The sequence below is a fragment of the Hevea brasiliensis genome, chromosome 1 (assembly GCF_030052815.1).
Source record: "Hevea brasiliensis isolate MT/VB/25A 57/8 chromosome 1, ASM3005281v1, whole genome shotgun sequence".
In the NCBI taxonomy this organism is placed as follows: Eukaryota; Viridiplantae; Streptophyta; class Magnoliopsida; order Malpighiales; family Euphorbiaceae; genus Hevea; species Hevea brasiliensis.
In genome coordinates this window covers 31,266,503-31,276,792 of record NC_079493.1, presented here as the reverse complement: position 1 = coordinate 31,276,792, position 10,290 = coordinate 31,266,503, and the positions used below count along the sequence as shown (strand labels likewise).

The window sequence follows — 10,290 nt, the reverse complement described above, 5'->3', positions numbered from 1 at the left end:
TAGTACATAACATATCCATAACATGAGAAAGGCCAGTGGGTCAACCAAGGTGCATCAAGCATCAACAACAAGTATGCAAAAATGCAACATATTCATGTTCTAGATACATACACCCTAATAATAATGAAATGATGCATGTGGATGATCATGAATTTAATTTAAATAAATTACATTCATTAAGGTTAGTGTTACTCACCTCTTATAGCCTATCAAACACCTTACTCAAATGGTAGCTAACTTTGGATCCTTAGCTTTCTGAATGTCTCAAGTTCGATCCTATAACATTAGAACCTAAAGAGTTATTCAAAGATCTAAAACTCTATACATACATCAAATAAACAATTCTAGGTCATTTTGAATAGTAAAATCATATTTTGGAGCTTTAGAACTAAAGGAGAAATAAGCTGGCACCAACTTCGACTACTAAAGTCTTAGACTTTGGCTGCCGAAATCTTGAACATTGGTTACTCTTTTTAGGTAGTAGCTACTACGGCTATTGAAGGCTTGAACCTTAAAAGTCCTTTTAGTCCAGCAGTGACTGTGGCTGCTGAAGTTTTAGACTGTGGCTGCCGAACTTCAAAATTTTCTAGATTTTTTTGAGAACTGCATGACTTCAAAAACTTGGGAATTTCCAGAATGCCCAAGTCGAAACTTGCAGAATCCAACTCCTAAAACACCAATACTCAAGCCCAAGCTCCAAAACACAATCCAACCACCCAAAAACATAACTAGGACCTCTATTAACTTATAAACCTCTAGGAAACATACATGCATCCAAATTAGTGAAGGAAAATTGAGGTTTTCTCAACTTCCTTTGAAACATCAAAGCACCAATTATTCAGAAGAACTCAAAAAGCAAAATCTTCTTGTAAAACTAACTATAACATGCTTATAAGCTTCTTAGACCTATCAAGAACAAGCTCAAGACATATCCTTGCCATCCATATTACAAACCTCTTGCATGCAACTATATTCTCCAAAAATGAAAACTTAAATACTAGACAAAAGCACATGCAATTTAAGATTTATTCTCTTAATCATGAGCACACACTAAAAACACGTAGAAAATTCAATTTAAGAAAGGAAAAATCACCCTTTTCCTTTGGAAACAAGATAGAGAGAGATTGGAGAAAATCTTCAGGATCCTTTGAATTCTTGAGCTCTCCAACCAATGTAAGACTTCTAGCTTTCAAAAGATCAAATCAAAAGAATTCTAAGGAGGAAAACTCCTTTGCATGCAACAAAGTTTGGAAAAAAAAATATTTTTTCTTTGAAATTTGAATTGACATGGGCTATTTATACCCCTGCTGTCGAGGAGACTTTCGGTTGTCAAAGTCCATTCTATCCAAACGGGCATTTGAGCAGTAAAAAGGACTTCGGCTGCCGAAGTTCCCTTTGCCCAAATTACACTTTAAACTTTTTTTTTTTATCAAAATCATTAAAATATTTTCATTCTTAAATACGTTATTAATACATCACATCATACATATACATACACTTTCTACCACCATTCCCTTATCTATGAAATCTTGAATTTTGCTAGAATATTCCATCAAAGACAGAAATTTTGATGTCAAAAAATGATGGGTGTTACACTAGCCCCTTAAGAAATAGTGCATTCATTCTATTTATGTTACTATTGGATGGCTTACACACCTTTCTAGATCCTTTGTCCTTACAGTTAAGCTTTGGAGAAATCTCTAAAAGATCATATAGGAGCTTGCTTTAGAAATCAGAGCGCTATTGTAAGAGCCTAGATATTTTGATGTTCTTCTACATGTGACTGACAAGAATTGAATGAGCTAGGCTTTGTTCTTGATATATAACAACATTTGTTGAGGGTTAAATATGCTGGGGAATTGCACATTCTTCTGTGGTAATGAGGCAAATTTTTGTTGCATTAAGAATAGGTGAGACTTGAGCTAGACTTCCCACATAGGTAGCAATCAAAGCAAAAGAAGTGTCTTCATGTTGAGGAGAAGCACAAGCTCCTAAGAGAATTGGACTTACCACAACAAGGTTATAAAAAGTTTCAAAAGAATCCCAATTAATTGAATTAAACGAAGGGGTAGGTGGCTGGTTGACATTTTTAGAAAACAATAATATTAGCAGATCCCCGTAACAAGAGTTATAGCGCATTGAGTAATGTTCTATTAGGTGAGTTTGCATGGCAGCATCATCATTTCCATTAACCAAAGGAGACCCATCACAACTAGAAGGACTGTCTGCCATTGCCAGAGGGTTAGTCTCATGATGTCCCTAGGAGGATTTAGAAGAAAACACTCTAATATTACCATTGGAGACATGTGTGGGGCTATTATGAACAGATTCTTCCACTGAAAAAGAGGGAGAAGAGGGCTCTCCATCCTAACAATTTGGTGGGTTTGTGCTACAATTTGAAAAAATCTCACAACAGAGGTCCTCCATGACTGATATATGAATTTCGACATTATCAACATCTACCCCAATAACTTTATAGATAAACTGAAAGCTGCTAAAAGAGATAAGGATTCAAGCATACTCTTAGAAGTACATTTATCAAGGGAAATGAACTTGCCAAAAAAAGAAACTAGCCATATAAAGAACTCTAGATCTAGAGGTCAAGAGGAATGTTATGATATCTTAACCAAACATATCTCTTAGTAGGAGTAAATTTAGCTTCCCAAGGGACCGAAGAAGAGAACCATTATGACAACCACTCATTCTCCTTTTTAATAAATGACTGCATTTCCTCTTTATTGTAGAAGGTGAGAAGAATTGCAGAGCCACCAAAGGGTGTGGAAGAAATGGATAACACACCTTTAGTCTGAAAAATAATTTGAATGGAGAAAGCCAAGTTGAGTGGTGAAGAATTCCAATAACACTTAGGTTAAACCACTCTTTGTTGATGTCAGAATATTTAAATTCACCCCAGGAGATATATGTCTTACTTGGAGGGCCAGAGCAAATATCGAAGCCATCATGGTTATTACCATCCCTAACATTCTTTCCCTCATCTGCTTGTTGTTTGTCTGCAATCCTTGTTTTGCCATAACTTCCATTCTGTTTCTTGTTATCATGACTAAAGCTTTGTTTGTGAGAGGAGCATTCCTAGAACCTGAACCTTGGTTTGTAAAATGAGCAAGTGATGCTCTGAGCTTATAGATTCCAATCCAGGAGCTATTCAAATACTGCAGGAAACCCTTTATGCAAGAAGAGTCTTTCAACCTGATGAATCCAAATCTTCCACCATAACATCTTGTGAGCTTCCGCGAGATAAAGACATTTAGTATTGGCCATGACCTGGAGAAAAGCTTCACAAAAGAACTAGAATCCCAATTCTAAGGAAAAATTTCAAAATAGATGAATTGTGGGGAGGGTTGGGGAGGCAAAGGCAGAAAGGGTGAAGAAAGCTTTGCTTCATTTTTAATTTTTATCTTCAATAAGATATTAAAATAGGTGAATAGAATATGTATAATCTTATACAAATACTAAAGATGATAACTATATTATTTTTATCAGTGTATAAATAGAATACAATTCAAAGTAGGAAAGTATATTACTTACCGTCACCAAGGATTGGAAATCTTAATAAATAACCATACTCCAATTTCAATAAATAAAATAAAAAATAATTAATATATTAAGAAAATTAGCAATGGGTCATTGCTAAATTAGCAAAGAACACTCTTTCCCTGCTACATTATCAATAATAATAAAAAAATTAATATTTAAGAAAATTAGCAACCAAGATTTTTTTTGGCTAAAATAACAACAATGTTATATTCGTTGCTAAAATTTTAATAAATAAAATGTAAAATAATAATTATTTTTAAGGATGCAGCTTCTCTACTCATTAATAACTGAATTATTTTCTGTTGCTAAATTTCAATTGAATATATTTCCTTTGCAAAATGTCATTATGAAATCCACAGCTAATTTTTAAGTATTTTTATTATTGATCCCAATTTTAAGAGTTATTTTATCTTTATCTCTTAACTTTAATACGTTACAAAAAATTTCTAAAACTTAATTTTATCCCAAAAAGTTCTCATGACCCACAAAATAGGTTTGCAGTAAAATAAGTTGAAATTACCATTCTGCCCTGCAATTCCCAAAAGGAAATCATTATTTGACCCTCTGCATTTTCTTTCTTCCTTTCTCTCACATTAGTAAGTTCTCATGGTCAAATTAGTTAATAATAATTTATTAGTAAAATTATTTTTTTATTAAAATTATATTCGTTGATTTTATCAATAAAATTTTTTATTAATTTATACTTTTTTATTAGTAATTTATTATGATTATTTTAAATTTTATTAAATTTTAATTAATTTAGAAATAAGTTTAATACAACTAAATATTAAAATTCGTTAAAAACTAATTTTAAAATCATTAGTTGGTTTAAAAATCAAATAATGAAAATTATTTTAAAACAATTTTTTAAGGAAAATTAATGTTTGATCTAAAAATTTATTTATTTAAAATTTTTAAAAAATTCAAATTTAAATTAAAATTTAATAAAAATAAATTAATAAGAAAATAGAAAATTATAAAATCATAAATAATTTTATTAAAAAATTTAATAAATAAAAATATTGTTAAAAATAAATAATTTATTAATAAATATTAAATACCAAAAACTATATTAGTTGAAGAAAAATAAAAACAATACAATTAAAAAAGTAAAATAAGAATAAAAATTCACATTATTTCTTATAAATAACGTGCATATATACTGACTTTTTTTTCTCATAGTCTCTCTCCTACAATATTTTCATTATTCACTCAATCATATGCTTCCATACACCCTTGATGATATTTGATAGATACAAAAACCATAAACATTGTATAACACTACAGAAAAAAAAAAGAAATGAAAATTCAATAATTTATTATTATTTGGTATGAAAACTAAATAAATAAAATTTATTTTAAAATTAATTTTCTTTGAATGGTTTGCATTTTGATCTAAAATTTATTTATTTTTAATTTTGTAAAGCTAAAATTTAAATTATTTAAAATAATAAATTAATTAAAAATAAATAATTTTATTAATAAATTTAACATATAAATTTTTATTAAAAATAAAAATAAATTTAATAGCATCTAGCACTGGAATTGGTTTGATGGTGACTTAAAATCAAATTCATATTGGTCATGAGATTTTAAAATTTTACTATTATTTGTGTTTCTCAATCAATAATAAAATAATGAACTTTTTTTATTATAAATTATAATTTTAAATCGTAAAATACTAAATTAATATTAAAAATATCGAATATTTATTATAAGAATAAGATAATATGCATATGTTGCTTGATAGTATTATATTTCCAAAAATGAAAGATTAAGAGATTCGAAATTAAATATTATACTTAATTAATTTCGTCTATGAGAATTCTGCGAATAATGGGAAGGGGAAAAAAGTTGAAAATGTTGCTTATTTTTAAGAAATTCTTTTTTTGAAAGGTCAGCAAATAAATTTGATTTGAACCTAAGTCTTGAAATACATAGAATTAATATTACAACCAATAGAGCTAATTTAAAAATTACATATTATTATTATTATTATTATTATTATTATTATTATTATTATTATTTCAGAATAATTAGTTTATTGCATAATTTTCTTATAAAATCATTTTATATCAATTAAATTATTCAATTACATAATTTTCTGATATTATACAATATTAAGAATTTTGAATTTAAAACTTAACAAAATATGTTTAAAATAATTTATGAAAATATGTATATTTTTTAATATAATTTAATGAATGTTGTAATATTAATTTTTTTAAAAAAATTAATTAATTAAATTTATTTATTTATATTAATAGGTGTAATATTTATTTTTTTTATAATTTAGAAATTTGGTCTTTCAACTGAATAAGATCCGCATTGGGTCTGATATCTATGCTTGGCACCATGTTTATCAAAGAAAATTTGCACTTGAAACAAAGATCATCTGTTACAATAAGTCAATAACAAGAAAGATAAACAAAAACAGAAGTCCACAATTGTTACAATGGTGAAATATGAACCCTCCATTTTATAGAATCTATGTGATGTATACCTGTAATCTCTTATAGGAAAGATGATCCAAAAATAACTACTTTGCCTTTTCCAGAAAAAACTACTATCTTTCTCCACCAAAACTAGAGGAAGAGAATTCAGGTTGACTCATTCTTCTTCCTTTCTCTTCCAATTTATAATCTTACCATATCAAACTCTAAAATGGTTTCCCTTCTCTGTGATTCCCCATTCCTCCATCTTTTGCTGCCGCGTTCCTTTTCGAACGCGGCAAAACTATTGCCGCCGCCGCACCACAACCATCACAGCTACCACCCAAAGAAATGAAGGCAAAGGTAGGAATGGAGGTTTCCTGCCATTTGAGGATGCTACTATTCATATCATTTGCATCTTCTTTCTTAAATATTAGCTATGCTCAAACGAACAACGACTATGACACTCCTGCTGCCCCGCCACCCGGCCTGAGCAACTGCAATGGGGTGTTTCTGACCTATTCTTTCACTTCTCGAGATAAAGAGTATCCACACATAAAGAATGCAACAGCTCAGGCATGGGCGTTCAAGTCTTCGGCAACCATAGTCAATACTGGAGAATATGAAGTCAAGGCATGGCAAATGTTTGTAGGCTTTCAACATAAAGAAACTTTGGTTTCAGCCACTGGTGCAACCATTGTGGATTCCGATGATTTCCCTGTGGATGCTAGCAATGGGACAACCTTTGCTGGAGGTTCACAGGCTGACTTAAAAACCTCAATTGAGACTGCTGGAGATTTCACCCAGATTTCTGCGCAAATAGATATCACCGGCACTCAATTTGGGGTGAAACCACCGGGGGTGCCAATGCCGTCAATCATTAAGCTAGTTAACAATGGTTACAAGTGTGCCAAAGCAACTATGAGAGGTAGTTATAATTATTAGCTAGTTTTATTTATAATTATTAGCTAGTTTTATTCTTTTTAACACATACATAAATCCATGACCATGCATGATTATCAAATTAATCATTGTTCAACTAAAGTAGCTTTCAAATGAACCAAAAAAGCTGTAAAATCTTGAACTTATTTCCAGCCAAATATTGAACCAAAAAAATTAATCACGGTGCCTATAATTTGCATGTTACGTGGAATTGGGAAATTCTTACCTATATCCAGTCCAAGACACAAATATATGAAACTCTCATATTTATTAGGTAAATCCCATTGTACATATATTACGTCTATGTAGACCAACTTAGATAAAAGAAAAAAGTTTTACATACAACAAAGGAGTATGTTAAATCTATAGTTTAAGATTTGTAAGAAAATGTGTTTATTCTAAGTATTTTTTTTTTGTTTTTAGTTCTTGAAACTTGCTAGTACAACAAGAAAGATAGTTTTCTTCCTTGAAAATGTCTTTATTTCCATTTTTTCAAAACTAGGAAGGTTAACTTATGGCTGCCGTAAAAACTCATATGTGACAAAAAATTAAAAAAAAAATAATTAATTAAAGGACTTCAATATGGGTTTTTGCTTAAATTTAAAAATGCACCCATCACAGACTAAACCTGCAAATGCTTGAAGGAAATAATTAAGTAAAACTAGATCTTTAAAATTTATTTTGAATTTTAGGTAAAACTTATATGCAAGTATGTTGCAAGAAGGATCCCAAGTTCAAGCCAAAACCCAAAAAAGCAGTCAAGTACTTGCCTCGTCAATACGGCGATCTAGAGTTCACTTATGATGTGCTTCACGCTTATGGGAACAACTATCTTGCCCAAGTCACCATGGTCAATAACCATCCATTAGGACGCCTTGATCATTGGAACTTAACCTGGGATTGGAAGAACGATGAGTTCATTTACTCCATGAGAGGAGCCTTTGTTCGAAAGAGAGACTATGCTCGATGTGTTTATGGCCCCGCCGGAGAATATTACCAAGATTTCGATTTCTCCAACGTTGTGACTTGTGATAAAAGCCCAATCATCTCCGATCTTCCTCCAGCTATGAAAAATGACTCAAAACTTGGGAAGTTGCCATATTGTTGTAAAAATGGTACCCTTTTGCCTACTTTGATGGATGAAGACAAAGCTAGAAGCATATTCCAATTGCAAGTATATAAGTTGCCTCCTAACCTGAACAGAACCGCTCTTGAACCACCCCATAAATGGAGGATTGATGGGGTTCTAAATCCTCAATATAAGTGCAGTAGTCCTATTAGGGTAGATCCTACAGAATTTCCTGATCCAAGTGGGCTTCAAGGTACAAGCACTGCTATTGCTAGTTGGCAAATAGTCTGCAATATTAGCCGTCCCAAGGAGAAAGAGTCAAGATGTTGTGTTTCTTTCTCTGCATATTATAATGAATCTGTCATCCCTTGCAATACCTGTGCTTGTGGCTGCGAGGGTGATACAGGTTGCAGCCAAAAGGCAGGTGCAATGCTTCTTCCAGCAGAGGCTCTTCTTATACCTTTTGAGAATAGGACACAAAAGGCAATAGCATGGGCTAAACTCAAGCACTTGAAAGTTCCAAATCCAAGACCTTGCCCTGATAATTGTCCAGTGAGCATAAATTGGCACTTAAACACCGATTACAAGACCGGATGGACTGCCAGAATTACACTTTTCAACTGGGACGATGCTCCTTTTGAAGATTGGTTCGCAGCAATCCAAATGGGAAAGGCATATCCTGGCTATGAAAATGTATACTCCTTTAATGGAACTAAGCTTGATAAGCTCAACAAGACAATCTTCCTTCAAGGCTTACCAGGTTTGAATTACTTGATGGGAGAGGTGAATGGGACTAGAGGAGGTCCAAGGGTTCCCGGAAAGCAACAATCAGTGATTTCATTCACCAAAAAGCAAACTCCTGGGATTAATGTACCTGGAGGTGATGGTTTCCCTAAGAGGGTGTTCTTTAATGGAGAAGAGTGTGCATTGCCCACAACAATTCCTATAAAGAGTGGAGGCCATAAATATCGTATTAACTTGTTCACAATTGTATTCACTACAATCTTGACTTTGATAATGATGACAGGTTGCATTTATTGATCATTATTTGATGAACTCTGCTTATCGTATTATAGGAAATTAGTTTGGGTAAAAGCTATATGTGTATGTGTGCTTCTTGGATTCATTTAAATGTAAATGTTTTAGCACCCGTATAATGATTAGATGGAAAAAATTTACCTAGCTCAGTCAATTATAGAATCAAGATACAAACATATAAATTTTACTTATTTTATAAATAGATCTCACCATATATGTTATATTTTGGATGCACGATATATTAGGTATAAACCAAAATTTCTCACGATTATATATATATATATATATATATATATATATATATATATATATATATATATATATATATATATGGCCAAATAATATAAAAAATCTAAATTTTTGTGACTTTTGATGTTTTAATCAAATTCTTTCAATTTTAAATTAATTATTCAGATTTTCAAAATTGAGTGAAACTTTATCCAAATTTGAAATTAAAAGTGGGGAAGTATGCCTAAACTGAGATGACAAGTGACCTTTTTTCAATTATATTTATGTGAGTCCAACTTGATGCATGGTATTTAAAAATAATAAAAAAACTATGATTAACAAGTTACCTAGGGTAAATATGTAAATTCCATAATCCCAAAAAAGGTAAAATAGAAGTAAATTCTTTCTCCCACACCTTCTACCGCCTCTTTGCAAAGACCCAATTTCAAGAATGCAGAAAACGAAGTAGCGGGGCTATGTAAGTATAATAAGTTGCAGCAATCAGTGGTAACATGAAAACTCTAGATAAGTTGAAGTTCTAATTGTTAAAAGAGATGAGAAACTATGCATTATGCTGTCTGTGTATTAGCTGAGAAATCTTCAACCCGAATGTTGATACAAAAAGTCAAAGTTTTCTGTTAAAAAGCATACTCATCCATTGTGCAAGAGTTCTGTATACATGATTTCATGTCTCTGCAGCAAAAGATTTACCACAACCACATGTTTGTGTAGCATTTGGGTTCTTGAAAGAGAAATCTCCAACAATTAAAGCACCAATTTAATCCAATTGCATCCTAAATATGAAGAGCAGACTCTTTTCATCCCACTAAAACATATTGTTAAGAAAATAATAACTCACAATTTAAGAATACAAAATTTAAAGTGATTCGACATAAATTTACTTTATAAATAAATATTTTATTATGAGAAAAATGATTATCAGCACCAAGTATTTTTCTTTTTCACAAATTACTCAAACCTTCAAACTCAATTACACCCAAAACCTCATGAGAAAAATCCTCTCTA

At 31.2% G+C, this 10,290-nt stretch overlaps 1 protein-coding gene across 1 annotated transcript; it reads left to right on the top strand.

Annotated features, from left to right (window-relative positions):
* The first annotated feature begins 6,244 nt into the window (after positions 1 to 6,244).
* LOC110653795 (COBRA-like protein 10) lies at positions 6,245 to 9,198 on the top strand. Its single transcript, XM_058143490.1, has 2 exons — positions 6,245 to 6,918; positions 7,622 to 9,198. Exons 1-2 carry the CDS (start codon positions 6,339 to 6,341, stop codon positions 9,037 to 9,039), a joined length of 1,998 nt encoding a protein of 665 aa, XP_057999473.1. The 5' UTR covers positions 6,245 to 6,338; the 3' UTR covers positions 9,040 to 9,198.
* Positions 9,199 to 10,290: the final 1,092 nt, after the last annotated feature.